Raw genomic sequence first — 26,946 nt, 5'->3', positions numbered from 1 at the left:
CAGGGGGTGCAGCAGAGGCAGCTGGAACCTCAGCCCTTTAAGTAGCCCCCAAACCGCCTTCTACCCCATTCCGGACCTTTTAAATAGCTGCGGGAGCGCTGGGGAATGCATGGGGGAGGCGGGGCTCCAGCGGCTATTTAAAGGACCAGGGTGGCAGAGGCAGCTGGAGCCCCGGGCCCTTTAAATAGCCCCCGGTGCCCCTCACTGCCCCAGGGCTCTGGGGGCTATTTAAAGGGCCCAGAGTTCCAGCCAGGGTCGCGGGGCTTGCCGCGCTCTGGCCGGAGCTCCAGATGGGAGAGCGGTGCTTGCCGTGCTCGCCGCACTCCGGCTGGAGTGCGGCAAAGCCCCGCCGCTCTGCTCTCCCGACTGGAGGCCCGGCCAGAGCGCGGCAAGTCCCGCCACCCCGGCTGGAGCTCTAGCTGGGAGAGCGGGGCCGCGCTGCGCTCCCGCCGGCGCTTCGCTCAAGGGAGCGGGACCATGGAAGACCCCGGAGCAGACCGCAGCCGGGGACCGGGGTAAGTAAAAAAAAAAAAAAAATTAAAAAGGTGCCTAAGGCGCGGGGACCTCTTAGGCGAGGGGCCCTGATTCAGAATCGGCCGAATCAGCCTAAAGCCGGCCCTGCTAGGGGAGGAGCCTCCTTTCCTGCCCCCCAGCAGCACACTGTCACTGTAGCTTCACTGGGGGTGAAGGATGAGGCTGCCTCCTTGCATGGGGCAGGAGTGGTGACTGCGGGCAGAGAGGGGCCCCCCTGTGCTGCTTGAGGGTCCTGCCGGAAAAGGGAAGGGTTTGAGGAGGAAGGGCAGGCTCAGAGTCAGTCTGTCCTGGCCATGGAGAGGGAGGGCACTAGGACCCTGCGGCAGCAGTTGCTGGGAGGCAACATGGAGCTGCTCAGGCAAGAGACGGTCAGTGATTCTCTGCTCCCGGGCCCAGGAAAGACGAGCCGGGGGCAGGGCCCGGGGGCAGCAAGTCGGGGTCACGAAACAGTCGGGGGAGGTGTGGGGGGGCGCAGGTGGAGGGGCACCTGGCTCCACATATTGCTGGAGCTGGGCCCCTAGTTCTGAATATTGCTGGTGCCCGAGCACCACATGGGTATGGAACTCGCCACCTATGTCAGTGTGAAGTTCCTCCACCAACTTCTGTGCACTCTTCAGAACTTTTTGAAATCCCTCATCTGACCAGTAAGACTGTAGGTATGACTTGCTTTGTCCAGTTGTTCCATTGTTCCAGATATATCAAGGTCAACACCTTGGAGTCTCTCACTTACAACATTTATTTCAAATAGTATGTCATGTCACAACACTAAGCCACACATAAATTTGAAGTTATGTATGTTTCTGGTGATTCCATTTCCCTCTGCCACTATTCTCCCACAAACAGTTCTTGTCATAGCACTATCCTCCATAATGGCAACTATGGCATCATCTATCTTCCCAATTTGGTGTTTGATAGGCTTTATCACCTCCACTCGACTTTCCCATTGTGAGGCACTCAGTGGTTTCAGTGTCAGAGAGGATGTGCCCAGATGTTACTTCAAAATTTGCCATTGATGAGTTGATGCAGAGAAAAATACATAGATGCTTTGAATTATATTAAAAAATTCATTGGCCTCACTAGAAGCTGATGCTGCATCAGTGACCACCAAGTTCAATGAATGAGAACTGCATGGGACAAAAAAATCTCGAGGGTTTAATTCTCGGATCTGTATCTGCACTCCTCTGTTCTTTCCTCTCATGTTGGCACCATTATCGTAGCCCTGACCTCTCATGTCAGGTATCGCAATTGCTGTATCTTCCAGCTTTTTTAAGAAGCACACTTGTCATACCAGCTCCTGTAGTATCATCAATGTCAATAAATTCTAGAAAATGCTTGCTGACAGTCACCAGTGCAGGGACATTTTCACTAGGTTCTGTTGTTGTTACAAAATGCACCATTTAAGTCATTTGTTCCATATGGTTGATGTCAGGTGTGCAGTCCAGAATAAAAGAGTAATATCTTGCTGACTTCAGATCTGCCACAATCTTCTGTTTGACTTTTGTTGCCAGTAATTGTATGATCTCATTTTGAATTGTTTTTCCAAGGTAGTGGTGTGTGTACATTTCTTAGGTGGTGACTCTTTTTAGATGCTCCTGGAGTACAGCATCAAACTCAGCCATCAGCTCCACAATTTTAAGGAAGTTTCCATTGTTTGGCACGTACAGCTGATGTGAAGTGCCACGCAGTGCTAGGTTTTGGGTAGCAAGCATTCTCATAATGGCAACGAGCCTTTTCAGAACATTTTGCAGTCTTCTCTTGATGCTGATCATCTACGGTGGCCTTTAACCTTAGTCTCATCTCAAGCTCTTTCCACCTATGGAGTGCTCTCTGGTGATTTGCTGCCCCCTCATGGCATGCCAGATTTTTCCAGTCCTTTGTTCTTGTAGATCCCAATGTGGCTGGAACATTAGACTGGAAGAGTTTGAAACAAAAACAGTATGAAGCATTCTGGGTTTTTGAGTACATAAGCCGTGACCTCTCCACTTTGTCTCCATTGGGGATTTCACACCAGTAATGTGTTGGATGGAAACTTCTATTTTGATTGTCTTTGGGGAACATGAAGTTTTTCACTTGCTGTGCCCCACGCAGTACAAGGAAGTCCCTCAGGCTACTGCTCAAATGGGTCCACAGTCCTGGAAAATCTAGACTTAAGGAACTAAACTCAGCAGCAGCTGTTTCTTGTCCCTCCACCACACTCTTCTCTGATCTACACTTTTCTTCAGGAATGTGCATGGTTACATCCATTTGAGATGGAGATATGGATGCTGCAGTAGCTGACAGGTCATCTGCACTCTGACTAACTGGAAGATCAGGCATCTCCTCACCACTCACATCCTCACTGGGGCCAGAAGGCTCACCGTGAACATTGGTGTCTATGTATCTCAGGAGAGCTCCTTCCTGCTTAGATAGAAAAGCTTCCTTTGCTTGCTTGCTTTTTCTGAATGCTGCCCCAGAGGGACATTTCACTCATGACTGCTGTTCTGTGCCAGCTAGAGTGGCTCTCAACACTCAATTAAAGAGGACAAATAAGCAGGCTAGTAGCAGAACCTGAGTGAGGGAAGATTTCAGCATCTTAAGGGCCTAACTGGCTCCTACTACTTCAGTTGCCTGCCTGTTCTCCTCAAGTGGGTTCAGGGAAGCAGCAGGACACAGGAAGCTCCCTGAGAAGCTGGTGTTAATCAGTCCAGGCTCCTGGGGGTGCTAGAGAGGTACATGAGAGTCTTCTCCTCCTCCTCTCTCTCCCTGCAGCTCCTCCTGCTTTCCATTATTCCCTCTCACTTTTTCTCCTGCCTGCCTGTTATGTCTCTTGTGCCCTCCTTCCTCCAGCACAGCACTCCACCATCTCTGTGCATCTAGAGCTGAGAGAATACATATGCATCAGCAGCAGACAAAATTTTCTACACTCTGGGTCCTAGTGCCTCCCCCCCTCCACACACACAGTCTGGCACCTGAGGCAGCTGCCTCAGTTCGCCTCCTGGTAAGGCCAGCCCTGGAATCAATTGCTGTTTTGGTCAGGAGGAGGAACATTTAACCGAATTATAACAACAACAAAAAAAGATATACATTCTTAAAAATATTCTGATACTTTGTAAAATAGCTGATGCTTGGACTTATCTCTATCAGATGAAGGGACTTCTGAAAGCTGTCATTTTGTTAGTGTGAAAATAGAAATGTATTTCCAATCCAGTTTATGGAAAATAGCCTGACCTACAAAATATGCCATAAATGAAGGACTAGACATGCTGTAAGGTAATACCCCTTCATATCTTTCCTAGCAACTGGGCCTCATCCTGCAGACTTTACTCATGTGAGAGCTGGAGGACCAGGCACTTTTAGCCTGAAGAAAAACAGACTTCCAGCAACCTGACAGAGTACATTCCAATAAATCTTAAGAATAATTAAGAAGAAAATGCTATCTATACTTAATATTTTCTCCAAAGAAGATGAAGTTTGAGTTTTCTTCTAACTCAGTTTCTAATGGAAAAGATTCAAAGAAAAACTGACTTAACTGAGCTAAGAGTGGTTACTGGAGACTCCTTTGGCTCACATATGTGAAGGAAATAGACAAGCTATTTCTCGGTGTGTAAAGACAAACCATCTGTGGCAAGGCTAAATGTTCAGCAAGTTGATTTCACGTTCTCTAAATTATTAACTGTCAGGAAGCCTCCTTTTTCTGGTTTAACTGTTGACCCCTTTGTTTAACTATTCTACCATGGTTTCACTTCCGAGACAAGATGGTGGGCCAATATGGTTTTACAAATCTAAAAACACTTAATTGAAAACATTCTGGTCATATGTGTCTGATACTGCAAGTCACGTAGTACCTCTTGTAAGGTGCTGAAGTCAAGAGAATTATAACACCATAAAAATGATGAAACACAATGGAGAACCAAGTCCAAAATCTTTGGAATAATCTTCATTTAGCACATTTTCAGTTGTTTCATTAGACTTTAGACCTTTTCATATGTCTGTAGTGCATTAGGCCAGCACATTCAGCTGTCAACTGAAAAGTTAGTGGCTTAAGCCCAGCTGGGAATGTCAGCTGTTTGCCTTTCTCAAAGAAATTGGTGGAAGCTTGGGATTTTTTAAACTAGTCTGGAAAAAAAGATTTTGTAGCAAACATTCCTTTATTGTCAGGGAAACATGATCTAATGCATATTTTGCATCTCTAACTTGTATGATCCTATGACCTCTTTGGGCTGACATCTTTTACAAAATCCTCACTGATGGTCACTCCCATTCACATACATTTCCCCCACCTCTCCCCAGTGGTGTTATTAGACAAAGCTTCCAGAATAATACTGTGAACTTTATGGGACATCTTTATGCCTAATGGATACTATACCTGTCCCAGCAATCTATTAAAATTAAAAGGGGATTTTATTATTATTATTTATTTATTATTATTTGGTGAAGTATGAATAATGGGCTAAAATTATAACTACTATTTTTCTGACACAAAATAAAATATTTCTATTTTATTTTCTAGCTAAACAGATGCTGGCATTCAGGTGAAATTCACACAGTGAAAGGAACTCACAAAAGGCCCTATGCACCATTAAAATATGCATAATAAATAGTTCCAGTGGTATGTCAGCCTTTACCCCAGTCCTGCACTTGTGTGAATCACTGTTACTGATAACAATAGTTTCCATATGCCATATGCTTGCTAAGTCTAAGCTCAGCCAGGGCTGCCAACTAGTGTTAGTCAGATAACACAGGAATTGTAAATTATCTGTCTTGCTCATACAAGAACCCAAACCCAAGCATCTTGCCACTGTTGTTGCTAGTTTTCTGCCATGTTGTAATCTCAGTGTGTTCTATGCCTGAAGATAATGTGATTATGCGGTGCCATTTTCTGATGATAGTCTTGCAAAGCAATGTGTATCTTACTCTTTTTCTATTTAGTTATGTCCCATTTTCCTACTTCTAGTTTCACTCCTGATATGTAACAAAGTTAGCCAAAGAATTGTACGTTAATCAGAGAGTTGGAAACTGACATCATCTGTGAAGTCTTATGATATAATAGCACCACCATGCTAATTTATGTGAAGTGATGTCCATTTGCTTATTGTGGATTGGAAATTGCTTCACATAAAACAAAATGCTAGTTCTACTACATCATAGGCAGTTATAGCCTATGCTAATTGCTTTTGGCATATTTCTCCATCGAATCATTTTGCCAGCTCTTACAGTTGTGAAAAAATAAGGGTTTATGAATGTTTCTGAATAAGATAGTGTGCTGTGTCTATTCTATAGAAGAGAAACTTCAATGAGCAGTATTGGACATTTTCTGAATGTGTGGATTTTCAAATAAATATGTAACTTCACAACCAATCCACATTCAGATACTACACAGTATATGAACTCTATTTCTATTTTCCATTAAACAGCAATAGATAATACAGAACGTGATTTATTAATAAAAACTACAAAGGGAAATTGTGGAAAACGTAGTGGAAATTTTTTCAGCAAATCAGAATAAGTTACCAATGTTATAGCTATATTAAAACAGAAAAGAAAGAAACAATAATATTAAGGATTCATACAGCATAATGTTACTACTGTACCTTCAAAGGACTGTACAAACATTAAGAAATTAAATTTCACAGTATGTCCCTGAAGTAGATAAGAGCCCAAGGGCTAGATTAATCCCTTTGTTGACACTAAGGAGACTGGTTGTGTCTCTCCTCTTCTGCTGCTGGGGCCTAAGGCACATGTTAGGGCTACCCTACCTTGTGACTCCTGATATAGGGTTTGCAGCAGTGGGAAATAGCTGGAGTGCAGGTGTGCCCTGGCCACATCTCCTCCCACCCTGATTCAGCCTCCTTCTTATTATGGCCTGCCCCTGCCCTGCTCCCACCCTACAATGCACCCTATGCTGGAGTTTCAGCAGAGGCAGTGCAGAGCAGGTGTTTTGTAGGGTTGTATACTGCACTGTAGCAAATTCACTGGGGAGGAAGGAGCTCTGCAGTTAGCATTATGAATTTACTATAAGGCTTGACCTATGTATTCAAAACTAATACTTAAGTCTGTATTATCATGAGATATAGATATCTTTCAGATATAGATTCATAGATCCTAGGACTGGAAGGGATCTCGAGAGGTCATCGAGTCCAGTCCCCTGCCCTCATGGCAGGACCAAATACTGTCTAGACCATCCCTGATAGACATTTATCTAACCTACTCTTAAATATCTCCAGAGATGGAGATTCCACAATTTTTAAAATTAAAAAACAGCAAGTAAACAAAATATCATATTGTAATAAATTCATGACATAAAGGCCAGTTTTCCAGTGTTTTTGATATCATAGGAGCTAATTCTTACAGTTGTCTTTAATTCATATGAAAATAATGCTTCAAATATGCAAATTCATGATATGCAAATTCACATATATTACTATTATTATTTAATCATATTTTAGGTCAATTTCAGTTAAATTGAATTATGTCACTCTATGGCTCTAAACTCAGCTTCTATTAAGTTTACTTTCTCCTGAGGTTTGTGAGGTGAACACACATGACTACTAAATGAGGGCAGTTACTAAATGAGGACAGTTTTTATTTCAATTGAATGGTAAAGATGCGGCTGCTAGGTGAGGGTAGCTTCTTTAAAAAGTAAGCAAGCAAACAAACAAAAAACCCCAATCCACAATCCTAGGTGCTGAAACTTAGGCTCTTAAATCCATACTTAGGTACTTACTTAAAAGTGGCCTGTGTTTCAGAAGTACTGAGCAACCTCTTCTCCTGTTGAAGTCAAGTTTGAAAATTCTGGCCTACAGCCTTTCACTTTACAATCTGATGTCACAAACAAGCTCAGCCCAGACATGTAAAGAGTGTGCAGTCTCACAGTTGACAGCATTATCCATCCTGCTGATAAATGTGGGTAAACTATGATTCTACCTAGGATACACACTATCTTCCTCTTTCGTAAATTTAAACTGTATTAACAGCTTCCTCACAGCCTGATGTTAGGACTTTGCCTTTCATCTCTAAAATACCTTCTTCCAAGGAATAAGAGGAAGAAACACAGCTGCATCAACCAAATGTTTACCAGCATTCATGCTAGTCTGCTCAGAATTCATAAAGGACCTACCACGCATGCATCAAAAACACTGGAAAACAGGCAATTATGTCATGGATTTATTACAATGATAGGGTATTTTCTTTACTTGTTGTGTTTTAATTTTAAAAATAACAGAATAAGAACCACAGCTAAAGAAAGTGTGCGTAAAAGGTTGCAACTTTTGACTTCGATCAAAAATGAATCAAAAGAGCTCCTGTTGTCTCCATTGCTGTCCACTCCACACTACTATATCATCTGCCAACCTGTCATAGCTTCCATTTAAGCAAGTAGGTGCCATGATTAAATTAGTTTAAAAAGGATAACTTGCAAACCTCAAGGTGTCTAAAATAAATGGGAATATAGATATATACAAACTGCACTCTTCAACATGATAACCATCAAATATTTGTTTTTCTGCAACCATAGAATCATGGAGTAAGCTGCATTTATTTTGTATGTTAAACTTTCTAATCCTCACTCTACTCTCTAATCTATTTTGCCACAACTATTTTCAATAGTCCAAAACTCTTTTCTGCTCTTTATAGGCAATATCAAAAATGTTGCTTTCTTTCCCTCTAAATGTGGATCAGATAAAGCAGAGGTTTAAAATCAGCTGGTCAAAGAACCAGTAATGGCAATATGCTGTCTTGGACTAATATTGATTTTAAGGTCTGATATTTCATGATATGCCAAAAGTGAAATGGATGTTTTATTCTGTATAAGAGTTGTGAATCCAAGTTTTCTAATGATATACATAAATTGTCTCTAGCTCTGTCATGTTGCAGATATAAAGCCATAAAACTATGACATAACATAAATAAAGAATAAATTTTAGCAAATGTTTTAAGGTTTAAAAAGTATTAACTTTAGGGATAATCTAAGGCCTATATAAATTAACTAAGACAAATAATTGTGACACTGTTTCTCTAAAATATGTGAATTAAGGAACATATATGACGGTGCAGTTTGGTATCCTTTTTTTCTTTTGTGTGTGTGTGTGTGGATCATCTGCATAAGCTACTCATAGCTTTCTCATTCAAGCAGTCTTCTTAAACTCATGCTAACTATTGTAATGACAAACTTTAATGTGCATTTACACCATCTAGTTGGCAGCTCTAACTACCGAAGTGTTTGCCTCAGTGTTGTGTCAAAGCTAGTTTTCATGTTGTGTGAAGCTCAGAGCTCTAATACCATTGACACAGCACTAAAGCAAAAGTCTTGATGAAAGCAGCTAAAGAATGAATGTGTTAATTAAGGGACAATTTCATCAGCAATGCTCCAGCTGCTTTGTTTCACTCTGGCGATGAAAAGCAGTCATAAATGTAGCTTAACCTGAGCCGGGTTTATTAATAAGTTGCAGAGGTGTACCAATGAGTCTGCCCCAAACTTTCAAAATATCTGTAATAGTAAAGCTGTAGCAAAAATCTTTAGGCACTTAGTTGTTCTCATCTGTCTATGCATTTTTATTCATGGTATTTATTGTAATAAATGGTTAAATGTTTTTTATATACAGTAAATAAACTACAACTAAATTGTGAGTGTCCCTGACATGGTGTGTTGAGGGAGGGAAGTATGCAGAGAACCTCTCCCCAACCTTCAATAGCACTCCCATGCATTACACAGTCACAATATAGGACCAGCACTTCCTGGCCAATGTGCTTGGTAGCACTTCTTGACTGGATGGAGGAAAATCTATCTGAGTTGAGAAAATGGCCAGGGCATAGTTCCCCATTGCATTCCTGCTGGATTCTATGAGGTAGATGCTAGGGGGCAGTGCACACTACTTTTATAATTTATGCCAGTGAAGAGATCTATGCAGTGATACTCATTTCTAGAGAAAATCCACTGATTCTCTTTCAATACTCAAAATATGTATTGTATCTGATCAATTTGGATGACAAGTTCATTACAAATTGTACAATATATTTCTAATGTTCAGGGCAAATTTGAGTTTAAGTAAAAAACGATATTAGTGGATAGATTAATAATAAATAGCTACCAAGATCAACAGAAGGATATACTAATGAAATTAGTCATGAAATTAATTTAGCTATTTTTTATACAATTGCATCATACATTTAATGTTACAAGACATAAAGTAACAGTCAAAACCAACATCTATCTAATACAATAATGGCTAAAGAGAATACGACTTCCAATTTGAGTTTCTGTCATAAGTAAAGGATGTTCGTTCTTCTGCACTCAAACTTAATAATGTTTTATTAATGCTACCATGTCTATGGCTAATTTTTAATTTCATGATATCGTTTTCTTGTTCTTAACTTGGGGCAGTTTTTGCATATCGGGCAAGAGGTTACAAGTGTATATATCTACCAAATGCACACTCAGCCTTTAAACTAATCAAACTAATTTATCTTTGTAAAACGTCTCGTCTCAGTATGAAAATATATTTTTGCATATGTATTAAAATAAAATACTATACTACTAACTATGGAGTAGATGAACTATAACTAAATCCAAGGTTGCATGGTGGCCTGTGCACAGTAACACTACTTTGTCTCAATGATTAAATAAATAAATAAATAAATAAATAAATAGTTTTCAAAAATTTAGTGTTGGTATTTATAATACCATTTAATTCACAAAAATGAAATAGCATTAATTGTTATTAAATGCTAATAATGAATAAAAGTATTAGAAAACATGGACTTAAAAAAAAACAGATCAGCACCAAGAAAACATACCCTAAAATAAAACTTAAAATACACACAGGTAAACTATCTGTGGACTCCAAAATCCCTAAGAGCCTGAAATCAGATAAACAAAGAAGCAGAGTATAAACATATCAACAAGAGAAATAAACCTAGCAAACTGAATTTGTCACATTTATGATGAACTTGATACATTACAGGCAAAACAATAGCTCTATACATTAAAAGAAATAGAAATAATTTCCTCTCCTATTTGCCACAACTCAAGATTTGAACAAAATATCTACATAGTGCATTGACACTTTACGCATATTAATAATCTGAAACAACCATTAAGGAATTTAATGAAAGAGCCAAACATACAAAAATAATGCAGTATGATACCAAATGTATGGTGTATGAAACAAAGAAAAGTCATATTGGGGGGAAAAACAAAATATAAACTGCAATAAATCCATGTTCAGTACAGTAGAAATGCCACTTCTCATTATCTTATTTTATCTATATATGTCATAGGCTTGTAGGTCAGTTACTTGCTCTTGTTTCAGGTTCAGGAACCAAGAAGAGATAGATGATTGAACTATTCTGAACACGGAAGTAGACCTGCATCTCAGCAGTTCATCCAGTTACAAAGTACTCATTGTAGATTCCCAGCAGGTCAAGAGTAAATCCTAGATAGTGATTAAATTTATAGGTTGGACTCATATGACTGCCCAGAAAAAAAGCAAACCTGGGATTTTTGTCAAAATATGGACTGGATGTGGTAGGATGTAGAGATGATACAGTTGATACAATCCCCACCATTACAATTGTTTTCAAATTTGGTTTCTGTAGTTGAAATATGAACCAGCTTTGTATCCATAAATATGTGTCTAAATTAACAGTAAACAAAAGGTGGATGGAGGCAGTTATATTACTTCTAAAGCAATGTATTTATGAGACATGATAATTTACATATTATCATAAAGAAGGTGCACCATAAAAGAGTAAAGAGCTATTCTTACATAAGAATACTGGAGATTAATAACTACAAACTTTTAAAAACTGGTTGGATTATTTATTTCATATAATACACTTGCATAATATTTTATTATTTTAATGAAATAATAATAATTAATAATTAATAATACTTTTGCTGAACTATGTCTCTTGCAATGTCATCTAGACCCAGATTTGCAGAAATTGGTTTTAACTAAACAACTTTATACATTTACCTCACAAAAAAAGGTACGTTTTTTTTTGTTTGGTTGATTTTTGTTTGTTTGCTTGTTTGTTTGTTTTCAACACCTACAAAGTTGCCTGGGTAGTGTCCAAGTCCCCTAACAGGAAAGTGATGATCTCTGTCATTCAAGACAATCAAAGTAAGAGCAAAAAAAAGATGGGATATCGAGGTAAATCACCCAGTGATCATGTTAATGAAAATATGTACAATGCCTTATTATATCAGCTGTTGCAAGGAACCCTACAAAGATCCGGCAGTGGTGTTTTATTATGTCTCTAATAAAGAAGCATTTCTGACATGTGTAAATTACTTGTCTTAAAGAAAAACAAAATCTTAAAATGTAAGGGTCCTCTGATGAAGCTGAGGTCAGTAGAGGTACACCAGGGAATAATTTGGATGGGAATGTTGTTATTTATTATTTATTTATCATTTATTTATGGTGCAATTGCAGAGCCCTAGTCACAGGCCAATTCCCCACCGTGCTAGGCAAACACTGTACAAACACATAAAAGAAAGATAGTCCTCTTCCCCCAAAAGCATTCACTCTAAGAGAAACGACAAACAGGTGGATACAGACAGACAGGGGAGCATAAAGAAACAATGAGAACGTATTGGTCAGCATGAGAGGCAGTGGTCTTATATACCAGCTCCCTAATGGTCGTCAGGTTTTCTGTAGGAATGATGGCAACGGCAAATGACCACTGAAATCAATGGAAGTTCTGTATGGGGACTGGATAGAGAACGTAGACCTAAGTCTTTATATTTTTCATTGTCAACAACCAATTTCCAATGCAAACATTTTAATTGCCAACACACTTAATTCTGAAGAAGAAATTAAAGTTTTATCACTCTTTTTTATCTTTACCTGACAATCTCATTATTCACAGAAATAGCTTCCAGATATTTCTTCAGTGCATAGTAATTATGGATATATTTTCGGATATAATAGCCTCGCCATCTTTTCTGAATCTAGAAGAAATATATTTTAACTTTAGTATATTTCATGCAATATAGTAGTGAAAATAGTTTGCAACACTCTTATAAAATACGTTATGTTTTTCAAAGGGTGATGGTGCTTTAAAAAGTGACATCACACATAATACGTAAATTTGTCTTTCCATTAATATAGTGATGGTGAGAAGTATGTTTTGTACTAAAACTGTAGCATGAATTAAATATTAAATGCAAACATTATTAGAGATGTTATCAAGAGATGACAGTGATTATGAGCTAATTGTGATTTAAGTCATTGCCTGCATTGAGGTGTGGCAGGGAGAAGAGGCTGTACACAGGCATCTACTCCCAGAGTCATTGTACATGGTGGCACCTCTGTAAGTGAGGTACGACGTACATCCAGAGATGGCCTCTGTTACAGTGATTTACAGTGCGTAGCATTGTATCACCCCAGCTCTACTATACTCTCAGCTGTATATTGTGGGTCTGATCCTAAGCCCCATGAAGTTAGTAGAAGACTTTCCACTAACTCCAATGTTTTTTTAATCAGGCTCTCTATGAAGTTTCTGGTAGCACTGCATGTGCTACGGTTCTCTGGGTCCTGCAGGCAAGCGGCATCATCCTGCAAGATGCCGACCACACACTATACTCATTCTTATTATTAAGAAGCAACACAGTATGGGGATATTTGTTAAGTAATTAGTCATAATATTTTCATAGAATGCTATCCTTCCAACAAAACTGATGGGAATTATGTAGAAAAAAGGACAAGGGAAATTTCTTACATGTAAATAATTACCTTAATGTAGTCCTGTTTATTAATACACTATATTAGGTCATATGGTCTCCTAAACATAGCATCAGGAGAGGGGGACTCATACCTCTATATATTTTAAATTTTAGGTCCCAATTCTGACTAGAATTTCCTGAGAATTTAATCAACAACACTACTCAAACTAGCTCTGCTGCTTAATTCTGACCATGGTGACTCTAAAATGTTGATTATTTTAAATCACTTTAAAATGATCACTTAGCACTGTAATATCTGTTTCTTTGGGAATGGAAGTAAGAAGTAATTAGCAGTAGAGTTGTAACAATTCGTGTAATTTCAGTGCCTGCTGACTAAAAACCAGATTAACTATTATGTGGACATGCAGAGACAGAGAGGAGGCAGCTTGTGCCTCCCCTATTCAGAGGATTTGGGAGCCAGCGCAAAGGGCTGCTCCTACTCCACATTTTCTTTCCTGTATTATATATCCATATATGTTTTCTCATGTTGACCTCTTTGCCTTCTCTTTCCCTCCAATACACATGTAACTTTCCCTACATACTGTTCTCTATTTCCTTCCTTTTCTCTCCTTTCTTCTCCTGTTTTACCTAAGATCTTTCTCTAGATATGACACTTCTCATTTCTAACTTATCACTTTCAGCCTTATATCACAGCCTTATATCACTCACACCCCCATTCACCTCCCAACACCCAACCCCACAGCCCAATGTCCACACACAAGGACTTAGAAATTCTACTAGACATCTAAAAGCCGAAGAGCTAAGTCTACTAGCTAACGTACAAAGACTGGGGTCCCACTGCCCAGGAGCCTGGAAAATTTGAACATACCTGTACAGTTACCAAAAACAAGGAGGAGGATTTTTCTCTTTTTTTTTTTTTTTTGGTTGCTCTTGCCCCTAAACACCGTCTGTCCTCCCCACCCCTTCCCTCTTGAGGACTCCTGACCAAGATAACAGCACACTACATATGCTAACAAACTTAAACAAAGGCTTTGTTTAAGTTTATCAGCATATGTATTGTGCTGTTAAAGTCATTTAAAGAATGAATGCCCTCCCTAGCCGTGTTCTGCTCCTTTAAGGAGCAGAGTGCAGATCCATGCCCACTCTGGAGAGATGGGCCTAGCCTCAAATCTCTGTGGTACCCCGTACCTGCTAAAAATCTCTTGCCGGTACTGCATACTGGAGGGCCTTTGGGAGAGGGGCTGCCTATTACTATATATCCGTATAGTATCTAACACGATGGATTTTGACTACTAGGCACTGCTGTAATACAAAATAATAAATAATAATTATAAAAGCTGTTACATGTGGAAATAACAAAGGTTAAGTGTTAAGCATAGTCCTCTGCCACTACGTGGTAGGAAATCTTGTGTCACTTTCCCATTCACAACAAGCATGCAGAGGAAAAAAAGGAGAGGAAGGGGAATAGTGACAATGGGCATATTTGCAGACATCTGGGATTAAACAAAATTTTTAGTGTATGAATGCACTACGTGTTTTCATCTTTGGCCTCACTACTGCTATTAGGCAGGAGTAACTTGGCTGCCATATAGCTGTTCTCTTCTTAAAGCAGTATCCTTCAAACTCTGTCCAACGCTTTGTACTTTATTTTTATTCACATGAAACTCCAAATCTGTGAGGTCCATGATCAACCTCTTTATTGAAATTTTTCAAGATTTAAAGACAAAGGGTGAAATCTTGGCCCTACTGGAGTCAATGGCAAAACTCTCAGTATTTTCACTGGAGCCAGGATTTCACTGCAAGTGTCAAATTCTGCCCTCTATTACAATATTATAAATACAGAGTAACTCCATGAACTTCAATGGAAGTATGCTAGATATATGCTAGTGTAAATGAAAGCAGACTGGATTTCAAAGTTTGTAATGTTATGACTCCATTTTCCCAATTCTGCATGTCAGAGGCTACATAAGGGAATGAATCTATATAATACAAGTTGTTTAGAGAATTAAGTATATCTTCAATCTTTTACACAAAGGTTCTATTTATATTAAAATTTGCTACATAAAAGTTGCTGAAAATTTTGCTTTTGCAAGAGAGTACAATGTTTTATGATTATATTGCTTTTCAATCCCAAGGTGAATGTTTTAGCACTTCTAAAAAAGACAATTGTGTATGCCCTTCAAAGTAATTAGCAAGTTTCAACAGTGATTGGTACAAAACAATTATTGTCATTGATCAGCACCGAACAGATAATTTTAAACAAAGTCATTGTGTGCTCAGCAGATTACAGCTTGTTAACAGGCAAGTTCTAAATGACCTCTTAAGCTAGTCAAATCAATGATGCATATTCCTCATTAAGTAACATCAAAATGTAAGTGGTCTTATAAATAATGTTTATTTTAAGCACTAAAACAAATGGCAAAACCTTGATATATCAAAAGCCATCTGCTCATGAGATTTTTTATTATTATTATTTTATTTTGAGGGGATTACTTTGGTTGCTGAAAATTCACAGCAACCTTAAATCATCCAAACAGAACGAGAATAATATCTCACCACCCAATATTCAAAAAGTAAAATTGATTCATAGAAAATAAATTCAATATGATAATCTTATGTTTTAAACCATTTCTGAATGCTTCTGTTTTTACAGAGGTGAGAGACAGATAACAGTATCTACGGCCAAACAATTCAAGAGCTCATAGAGATGTGGGATAGCTTCTGAACATGACCAGTATGAGTATACCCTAGTGTTGAGTGTTACTCCTCCTATTGCAGTTTTAGGCCATTTCCTAATGTAACCAACTAGGCTGATACAGTTATGAGCAGGGGCAGCTCTAGGCACCAGCTAAACAAGCAGGTGCCTAGGGTGGCAAAATATATGGGGCAGCATAATGCTGGGGCCCCAACTCATACCTGAAGTGGCATCCCGGGCCCCAACTCATACCTGAAGTGGCAACCAGCCTGTTGTTCTGCTGCCAGGTGCAGCAGGGCAGGGAGCCGGCTAAGTGGGAATGTGTCCCCGCCACTCCTCCACAGGCAGCGGCCACCCCCGACCCCTCAGGCGGGAGCTGGTAGCACAGCCCTTCCCCAGCTGCAGAGGACAGGCCGCTCGTCCTCAGCTTGTCCCCACCGCTGCAAGCCGAGGAGCGGCCCATCCTCTGCAGCTGGGGCAGGGCTGCGCTACTGGCTCCTGCTTGGGAGGATGAGGGGGTGGCTGCTGACCGCAGGAGAGTGGCGCGAACAAGCCGAGGAGGAGCGGCCCGTCCTCTGCAGCTGGGGCAGGCCCGCACTACTGGCTCAGCTTGGGGGAGAGGGCTTGGGGGAGAGGGTGGTCCCTGACCGCAGAAGAGTGGCGAGAGCCGGTAACGCAGCCCTGCCCAGCTGCAGAGGACAGGCCACTCCTCCTCGGCTTGTTCATGCCCTGTTCCGGCTGCAGAGGATGGGGGGACATGGCACCCGGGCAGGCTGCTCCTCCTTGGCTTGTCCCCGCCTCCTCCTCCTCCTCCTTCTCCCCTCTGTGCCGCCTCCTGCCAGGGGAGGGGAGAAGGGAGCAGAGCGGCAGCCCGGGCTGAGCCCAGCTCGTGCCAGGGCCAAGGCGAAGACCAAGGATGAGTAGGGCTGGGATCCAGCAGCAGCCCCAACACAGTCCCTGGGAGCGGTGGTGACGGAAGGTGAATCCGCCTTGGGCCAGATCCGCAGCAAGGTAAGAGTTGGGCCAAGCAAGAGGGTTTTGTTAAAATTAAAAGTTAAAATTACACTAGTAGGAAATGGTTTTATTTCACTAACTACAAATTCTCTGTTTTCATTTTTTTAAAATTCTGAACAGTCAAAACAAAACTGCAAAGTGCAAACATGTGTAAAAGCAAAAAAAAAGCTGGGGATCGGGGGGCAGCCAAAATTTTTTTTTGCTTGGGCCAGCAAAAAACCTAGTTAGGAGGCAAAACACTGATTGTATACAAGAGGTTAAGTCCATGAGTCACATTTCACTTTTAATCTAATCTTGATTTTAAAAGTGTTTTCTAAAGCTTAGAGTATAATGCACTTACACACTAAATAACCTATTCATGACTTTTATACTCCAGTTTTCTATTAATGTAACTCCACTGATTTCAATGGCTTTACACTCATGTAAAACTGGAGTAAAGCAGTTGTAAATCAGGCCCTATAGCAGCTATCCTTAAACCCAGCAGACCTTATTCTCTACTAGCCTGTATCTTGTGCAGCCATTTACACCTGTGCATAAGGAGACAAAATGGGTATGAAACTCTACCATATCAAAATGGTAGCATTTTACTTGCATAAGTATCAATGACTACACAAGATGTATGCAATGGAGACTCACAGCCAGTGTTTATAAGTAAATTAAAACAATGGACCAGATCTTCTATTGGTGTAAATTGATATATTTGCACTGAAGTCAGTGACACTAGGCAGTTTTACACCATTGAAAACAATGTGACTACGCAAATTTATATTAGCTGAGAATCTCAGACTCAATACTGTGATTACAAATGTACAAAAAAAGAGTTTTGTTTTACATTGCATATCAAACTCTTTTCCTTTGGAGTTTTGAACAAGTATATTTGACTTCAATATGTAACTGCTTCTGAAACCTGGGAGTGCTGAAAGAGACATAGGACCTATTTCTGAGCTGATTTACAAATTTTGTGCTTTTCCACTGACTTCAGCTGAATGAGATGTAAATCAGTGCAGCATTTATCCCATTGTAGAATACTTTTAAAATAGCTATTAACTAAGCAATAAACTAAAACAAAACATGTATTTCTGGGCAATTGGAGCCTACTCACAAAGTGGGTAGGATTTGCCTCTAAGCACCTTCAACTCCTAAGACATGTACCAAGGGTGAGATTCTGTGCTATGACTTTGAGAGAATCAGCACCGAACTCACAACCCAGAGGAAGAGGGGACTAAATTGGTTTAAGTCACTCTTCTGCCCTCCCAACCTTGGGCTGCTCTGAGGGTGATAGAGGCCCTTGGTGTAACCTAAAAAGCTCCAGAGGTCTGTTACAGCAGCCTCTCAAGGCTGCCCTATGGGGATCTCCATGGCACTGCATGTTCATAGAATCATAGAATATCAGAGTTGGAAGGAACCTCAGGAGGTCATCTAGTCCAACCCCCTGCTCAAAGCCCAGACAGATTTTTACCCCAGGTCCCTAAATGGTATTGCGGTCCTGACTCCAACATACCCCCTATATCAGGGCTTGAGATGGCATCCTTAGTATACAGTCTAGTGCCTGTCTTCTGCAGTTCCTGCATCAAGGAAATCCTCCCCCCATAAACATATCAGGCTTTCAGGGCCCTTTTACAGCACTCTGGCCCTTTTATGCAGAGTAAAGAGGCGGGAAGGGAATGAAGATCTCATTCCAAAGACTATTCATGTTCGTAAAATTTCACATGTGCTTAAATGTATTGTTGGATCGGGACCCAGTGGCCCAGGAATGCAATACTTTACACTGCTAACCACTTATGTAATGGATACAATAGATTTTGCAGTTTTCCCTTTGACAAATGTTATTATTCTCTGTTTTTATTAAATGAAGCATAAGGATTGTTTGCATCCTTCTTTCTCTAAAGAATCACTGATTACATCATCACTGAGGTCAGCACAGTTTTGCCTATGTATTTAGTCAATTAACTTGTGTTCATTTTGCCAGCTGGATGACTGCTTCTGCAGCAGAATAAATAAATTACAGGGCCATGCCATGTATTAATATGTATCCATGTTTTCTCTTACAAAAGGCACATGCAGCAGAGCATTTTCCTGTTATTTCCTGAGAAAAAATATTTGCAATATTATTAACTAATGAAGTAATTACAATGTCCATTACAAGACCAAAGATACCATCATATGATAGCTGCTCAGTAAGCTATGTGAAATGCATTTTGTGGTCCCTGTCTGGTTCCTAGGGAACAAACATATATATTGCACAAACTATCACTGCTACTTGCCACCCTTCCTGGCAGTTTCATCAGAGACAAATGCGTCTGGAGACTGAACTACCCTAGCCATCTAGAGGTTTCTTTAGATCAGGGCTGACACATGTTAGCAGGGGTTTTGTGAGAGAAGCTTGCACTGTCACTGCTCATGTGTCTGTTCTGTGCCAAGGCTATCAATCCAGAACCTTTCAAAATCATTAAAATTCACAATGATACATAAAGTCTGCTGTGTTCTTACCTCCTCTGTGGAGTACTAATATAATTCAAAAGAATAAGATGCTTATTTACACTGCACCTCCTCCTACTGTGAAACTAAAAATGAAGGAGGAGGGAAGATTTACATAGGAAATTAGGAAGTTATTGTTTCAAAGCATTTCTGTATGATATGTATAAAAATGCCACAAAATTTTATTAAAATTTCCTTGAAATTTTTCTCAGTTATAGCTTCTAGCAGCTGAACGAGAGTTTAAAGGGAGCTCCATATTGATTGATCTTGAAAAATAATGTTAAAATTATTCACTTTTTCTTAGTTTTTGATCTATATTCCTGCAGTATAAGGATGAAGACTGTGACCGCTGTCTGTGTTTCACTTCCTCTCAAAGACAGCCAATAGCCTCTATGCTCCTCCTGCACACTGGCTCACTGGTCCACATTTCAACCAGTTGTAAATATGTCTAAGTTAGTAGCCAAAGGTAGATAAGTAAGAGACAAGAAATGCACAACTTAACAATTAAAATTTAAAAAGATGTTTTTTCGTATGAAACAATCAGACATATAAGTGACTTAGAATATCCTAAGTTTATCAACCAGACAAGGTCTGGCTATTCATTAACTATCTTTGAAGGTATTACAGGCTATTAATGTCTAATCCACTCAGTTCTTTCCTGATTAAAACCACAATGTTAGTAAAAACAACCATTCTTAGTGTTGTTATAAGTTTATTTTAATTGGTCCAAATGTATTTTGCAAATGGATTCAGTCAGGCACCCTATCAATTTATGGGGCTAATGGGCTCTATGAATATTAAACTACTGCATTTAATAAAAGTTGAAATATGACAGTGGCTAATATGACGTACTATCTAACAATACATAAATGCATGGAAGTTCTACTAATTTAATCCAAAAGAATAGAGCATAAAAGTTACATTAAAGATGTTATAGACACAGATATGATACTATGATTTGGAGGAGTCAGACAAAGTCATAGTTTACAAAGATGGGAATTCAGTTTATGTTTGTACATTCACACACACACACACACAGATGCATATATGTGGGTTGCTTTTTGGTATTTTTGTCTTTTATCACCATATGATAAAAGCTACAAGAATTTACATACAAATGTCTTAAATCTAGCAGTAATTTTCAAATACTACCATGATTACTTAGTGTAACTTTAATTTTTAACTATATGCTATTTCCTCCCCTTTACCATCAGCATATCAATCAAGTTTATATATTCTGGTTTGCTCATTTTATTAAAAGCAAATTCGGAGCACAATTGACTTTTCATTTGTTTAACAAGTGAAGAAATATTTACCCTGACAGCCATTTCATTGTAGAAATTCATCTTCATAATAAAATATGCTGTCTGTGAATCAAGAAAAAAAAAGATGGCATACATTTCAGTTACACAAAGATAGTGCTCCTATTTTTACATATAAAAGATAAGAATCTTTATACATAATACATAATAAGAGTTCTAGGCTTAGAGAGAATAAAATCAAACTTTATATTGAAGAGATAGGCTTCCTAATACATAATGCAGGCTTAACCAGAAAAATCTATGGTAGTCAAAGTAGGAGCTAATGGAGATATATGATCATAAAATGCTCTCCGCTGAGTTTGATAATCAATGGTGCTCTACTGAGAGTAGAATAACAAAGCAGAAATATTCACAAGTGCTGGTGACACGTAGTATTATATGATTTATTCACTGGGGTTCTTTTAACCAAAACTCACAGAACATAAAAGGAATTCATATTTCAAGACGTCTGGTTTAATGAAAAATTCAAAGAAATGCTGTCTTCAGTTGAAATCATTCAAGGATACGGATGCGGTGATGGAGCAAAATTGTGCCTTCCAACCATCTGTACTAAATGTTATGTACTTAGCAGCCTCCCGAGTAATTCTGGGAATTTTGTTTCATTTAATATTCATTTTAACATCATAAGATCATAAATACAATGATACCATGTTACAGTGACTCCCCTGATATAGACAACATTTCCTAAAGTCCTGGTTTCCTTCCAATAAAGTAGAATTCCTCTCATAGTGAACAGATCCCCTGTTATACTGAACAATCACTTGGCAGCATAGGTTATTTTAATGGATACATCACTTTAAACTAAGCTTTCACATCTGTTCCGCCCTCTAATTACAAATGCAAAATGAATATAATTCACAACTGTATCATAAAAAGTAAAATATAAGTACTTTAAATGTAAGTGTACGTTCTTTATTTAGCACAACATGCGGCTTTATGTTTTTCTCATGTTTTAGACACAAATCAAAGGCAAAAGTGCTTCCCCCTGATATAGTGAATTTTTTCCCCCATGGCAAACAGGAATTCACTATAAAAGGGTTTCACTGTAATTAGTGTTATTTGAATTGCCTACTCTGATCCAAAGCAAATTGTCTGTGGAGAGCAGCAGGACTGGATTATTTATCAACAGTCTGGGCAATTAAGGAACAGTTGGCTGCAATATGTTATTTACAAATGAATACAATGATGCTACTTCATTTTAAATTCTGTTTCTTCATTACATTAAGTAAGGCATAAGTCCTGCAGTTTAATTAGAGTGCATTTTAAATACTTACTTTAATATTATACTGCTTCACTAATAATATAAACAGAAACAATTGCAAAGATGCAATTTTTATGCAGAAAGTTGCAGAAATTCTAATGTCTTAAATTTGAAAATGTTTTGCTTTCTATGGATGTTCAAACAGCAGCTCAACTTCAAAATTATGAATTAGAACAGTTAATGGCATCTGTCTTAACTTTTCTCTCCATAAATCTTTCATGACTGGTGTTAGCTGTAGACTACAAATATAGCAACGAAATAATGCGTTCCATTCCCAGGAATATTCTGAAGCTGTTAGATTAAATGGATTCAATTTTGCTTCACCTCTCATCGTTTCCAAATTTGGTAAGAATGCAAAAGCTGGTACAGCCAGTTTATGAATTAATTTTTTGTTGGAAGTAGCCAGGGTTCGGTAATGACCTTGGGGCTCCTGTTTTGTCACTGAGCAAGAATAGTTTAAAACACCTTTTTGGCTTCTCTCCTGATCTGCTCAGGGAATTCCACTTCTACATGTTGATGACGCTTACGCTTTTGAGCCAGAACACTATTGAGGAAGGTGACTCTCATAAAAAGGGGCCTTATAATAGCCTGCTCTTACAAGAGCATGGGACTAAGGCAAAGATTAGTCACATGGAGAATTACGCAGACAACTTCCCTTTCTTTACAATACTATACCTGAAATGTAGGGAAAAATCCTATTCTCCCTTCTCAAAATGTGTGTCCTGCCTGACTATCCAAGTCTTCTCACAATGAAAAATGACCCAAGTGTCCACATCAGGCAAAACCCTCCATACCTTCTACCTAGGGACAAATATCTCTACCTCCCCTCTCTTCTACAAACCTCTTTCTCTGACAAGAGTAACAAGCCCTTCTCCCAGCTGATTAAACTGTCATGCACTCCCCCTTATGCCTAGTGACAAATAATCCTGCAAGAACTGTTAAATTGCATACATACAACGTTTTGGACCATACAACTTTAGGAGCCTAACAACTCAAGTTCCACAGAGTGTAGGAGACAGCCAAAAGGGTAGCAAGCTTGTTTCATAGCAATAGTAACTGGTCAGCATCCTAAGAGTCAATTATCAGGAGTATGGAGGATATAAATAAGACACAGAGAAAAGTTTGCTCATCTAGATATAACAGTATTTTAACTTTTTTCATTGTATAGATGATTACGGAAAAAGAGAGTGAAGGAAGTAAGAACTGAAATGAAGAAAGGAAATATTAATTACAGCTTACGATTCTAGAGGAAAAACACCTGATCCTCTAGTAATAAAATGCAAGTATCCCATCAAGCTTCTGGGTCCCAAAGTGGAAAAGGTAAAGAAAGTGAGACAATTTTTTCTAGCATTTTTGTCTCCGGATATTAGCCAGACTGGCACTTATATAGTGAACAATATTAATTAAATCTATATGGTGGAATATGGAGTTGAGTCATTCTAGATAGAGCAGTTTAATAATTGGTGTTCCCTTGGCTGCTATAGCAATTAATGTAGCTATTGTATTTTAATTATTCTAGATTTGGTCATTAAATAATACACATTTTCTTGGTTGCTCTAAGCTGATTTAAAAGATAAGGTAAGTAACTTCTAAAATGAAACAAATGCTAACAAAGATTCCTCTCTGTCTTTTTCCACCTCCAAACACTTTGTATATGCATCCAGAATGTGTGACTGTGCAACTATTAGATAACTCTCTTTTATGCTCAACAGACACTTTCTTTACTTTCCATATGGGTGAAATCACGAGGCCCATAACACAATGCCATGTGTATTGTTTCATAGTACAGGGTTACTGAATACAGATGGGTTAAGCAATCAGAGGCCACATTTTCCTGCATACTACAAAGACAGGCTCTGCAAGGCTATTAACCGGGGTGTGAAGGGTGTCATGTGTGGTGGAGATGTGGCTGATGGCGCACCATGTGCACAGACCTACTAACCACAAACCATCACACAGGACTCAGCAAGTTGTGTATGCTACCAGAGGTCAAAGGCCATAGTGGTGATCATGGTTCACCTGGGAAGATGATCCATATATTGCTTCTGGATTTAGAGAGGGAAGAATCTGTTTTCCTCATTCAGCTGTTCACTGATTACCAGCTCAAAGTCTGTATGTACCCTTTTAATCAATAGACTTTCTATTTCAGAAGAAAAAAAACAGAAAGAATTCTACCAAATGCATTTAATGTCAGCTTGTTTGGCAAATGGTGTTGTCCTCCTCATTCTAACTGCAATTCAGGAAAACATTTAAGTATCTGCTTAGGTCCAATCCTATTCACGAAAGCGTCAAAACACTTGCTTAACTTTAAGTATGTACCTATGTGCTTTCCTGAATGGGGATAATTTCCTGTATTGTGGCCTCTGTCCTGCTATAAAGAATTTTATTCTAAAATGGACCAGTCATTTATAAATTATTATGCATATCCCTGATGTTAGTATGTGGGGCCTCCTGTGGGTTTACTTCCAAAACATAGAACTTCTAGAAATTAATTTTGAATTCCTCTATAAGTAAATCCCAGCACAGTTATCTATCATTATCAACATTCTTCTTTCTTCTCTGTTCTGAAATACTTCCAGGTTTCATCTCCACTAGGAAAATGATCTGTTACTTATGGGTCATTTTCCTCACATAAATGAGTCCACAGTGCAACTACATTCAGGGAGAATCATCACTTCAACAGGAATTGGAATGGGGCCTAACATGTAGCCTAAGTGGTACAGAGGCCTTGTGTCACCCTTCTGCACCAATCAGTAGAATTTACCCAAGAAGTCACATTGATGGGGACTACTCAACATGAGTTGCTGAATTTGGCCTTGAGACAGCATTGAACTGTGATGTATACAAAGTATTAAAATGTTTTTAAGGTAGATCTCTTCAAAGTTAGAAACAAATATGTTCATAATTTATACTGTTTTTAGGTACATAGTCCTGAAGCCTTAGAATTCCTTTTATCTTACAGGGATTTCTTGCTCTGTGGGCTGTGTTTCATAGAAAAAAATCTGAGCTACTATTTAAAAAAGAAAACCCAATTCCTTTCCTGCAGGACAAGGCTCCAGACTGTGGAAGAAATTGTCCATTCAGTCCAGCTTGCATCATAAGGGTAACCAGAATGAACACAAAAGGTTAATTAGAACTTTTAACTTGACAAAAATAGTCAGAAAAATGTATATTTTTCTATCACACTTATCTTTAAAAAATACATAACTAATTTGACAGATGACTCCATAAAGTTATAAACTCAGTTAACTTTATTTACTGGATTTGGACACTATGAAGGAGGTGCACTGGAATACTAACAACTGAAAATACTAGAGTGATGCACATATGGAGAGCAGATCTGATGAGCCTGAGCTTTTGTTATTTTCCGCATCAGTGCTACTTTCATTTCACAATTTTGAATATAATAATTAAAATGATTTATTATCAAGTAATCATGGGTATTTTGTGCATATGCTTTACCTTGTTTGCTGGCAACTGATATCAATCTAGTCATTATCAGCAGACAAATTTTAAAGTGACCAATTATTTTTTTATCTAACAATTATCATGTCCACCGCATCCTGTTTAATTATCATTAGAGTCGTTAAGATAATTGTTAAGAAGAGTTTAACACAAATGTTACTACTATTTTTACTTAAATTTGTCCTAAATTGCTAGACCATTTCATTGTTTGAAATATTCCAAGTTGAGCCAGCCCAGTGGTTTAATAAAGGTAGCACAATATGCTAGTGCACAGACAATTTAGACACAAGACTCAAGTTCATTTTCTAAATCCAAGGGCATAAATATGTGCGAGCAGTGAGTAAGGAGCCTACTGATTAATAGGGAGAAAGATGCACCTGACATCATTCTGCAGAAAGTCACATGGCTAACTCAGAAGTTGTACTGACAAACTCCAGAAGCTGTCAAATCCAGTCCTCCTCAGCCAAATTGCTGGTAAGTACAACATAAGATACTGAGGGGGTGAAGTTCTTCCATGCTCACCACTGTACAACTGAGAAGCCTTATGGGGTATTTTTGTTTCTCTTTGAATCATCTGGCATTGGCTACTACCAGAAACAAGATGGATGGATGATCTGACCTAGAATGGTAAATCCTATTGTCCTGTCTTTTAAATATACTGTCGGTTTTGCCTTTATTTGTCCTCTACCACCTTCTAGAACTTCAGGGGAAGCTTGAGTCTCTAGAGCCCATGTAATTTGAAAAGTCTCCATTTGAAGCAAATTCATCTTGTGCATGAGAGAAATTGCCTCCTAAATCCATCCTTCAGACTGATGCTTTGCTGCTCCCTACCATTTTCTAATTTCTTGACCTCAGCTTCAAGATACCTGCTTGCCCTCATTGCTAGCTTTTCTCTCCCATCATTGTTACTGTTTCTGCCCAGTTCAGTACATAAACTGGGAGGCTTAGAAAATGATGTGCCCTGAACAAAGTGTGTTACAGTAACCACAATTAAAACCACTTTTCATTTGTTAAGAACTTTCACAGACGCTATACAATTAATTTAAAGGGTGGAGAGCTGGTTTATTTTTTCTAACATTTGTTATTCTGACAGACTGAAGGGAATTTGTGTTAATTCAAAAGAGACTCACTCTTGTCGCAAAACTGAATTGCCAGGGCAATTATTTGAAAAGAAACAATAGAAAGAGAATCAGGCCACTAAGAGCTGAGGTCAAACAGCCTCAAAAGGCAAGGCAATAGTGCAGGGCACCACTGATGCAATTCCTCCTCCATGTCCCCACCCAGCAAAATGATGATGTGTTGTTCCCTTTGTGCCTCATTTGAGAGCTCTACATCAGAAACTTTGTCAGTCTGTGTCACCACTCTCAACGCACCTCCCACATATATATATATATATAAATGACTGAACATCAGATGGTGGCATTACTATTTTAACCACAAACTGATTATTGTCTACCACGAGATTGACATTTGAATATGTGACTGTCCAGAGATATCTGCCTGTGTAGATCTG

The 26,946-nt window shown here is 38.9% G+C and overlaps 1 protein-coding gene and 1 long non-coding RNA gene across 3 annotated transcripts in view; one reads left to right on the top strand and one right to left on the bottom strand.

Annotated features, from left to right (window-relative positions):
• SPATA17 (spermatogenesis associated 17) overlaps positions 1-26,946 on the bottom strand; it is a 163,325-nt gene that overhangs the window by 128,267 nt on the left and 8,112 nt on the right. For both annotated transcript variants that reach the window (XM_050950250.1, XM_050950251.1), the window contains exons 4-5: positions 20,702-20,752; positions 12,360-12,463 (exon numbers count right to left, since the gene is read on the bottom strand). In XM_050950250.1, coding sequence (XP_050806207.1) covers positions 12,360-12,463; positions 20,702-20,752 — 155 coding nt within the window. The remainder of the gene's footprint in view (positions 1-12,359; positions 12,464-20,701; positions 20,753-26,946) is intronic.
• On the top strand, positions 23,167-25,248 carry LOC127049474 (uncharacterized). Its single transcript, XR_007773997.1, has 3 exons — positions 23,167-23,288; positions 24,548-24,835; positions 24,931-25,248. It is a non-coding gene; the product is annotated as an uncharacterized LOC127049474 (long non-coding RNA).

This window comes from Gopherus flavomarginatus, chromosome 4 (assembly GCF_025201925.1).
Source record: "Gopherus flavomarginatus isolate rGopFla2 chromosome 4, rGopFla2.mat.asm, whole genome shotgun sequence".
Taxonomy (NCBI): domain Eukaryota; kingdom Metazoa; phylum Chordata; order Testudines; family Testudinidae; genus Gopherus; species Gopherus flavomarginatus.
The sequence above is the reverse complement of the archived record's forward strand: the minus strand, read 5'-3'. Positions and strand labels throughout refer to the sequence as shown.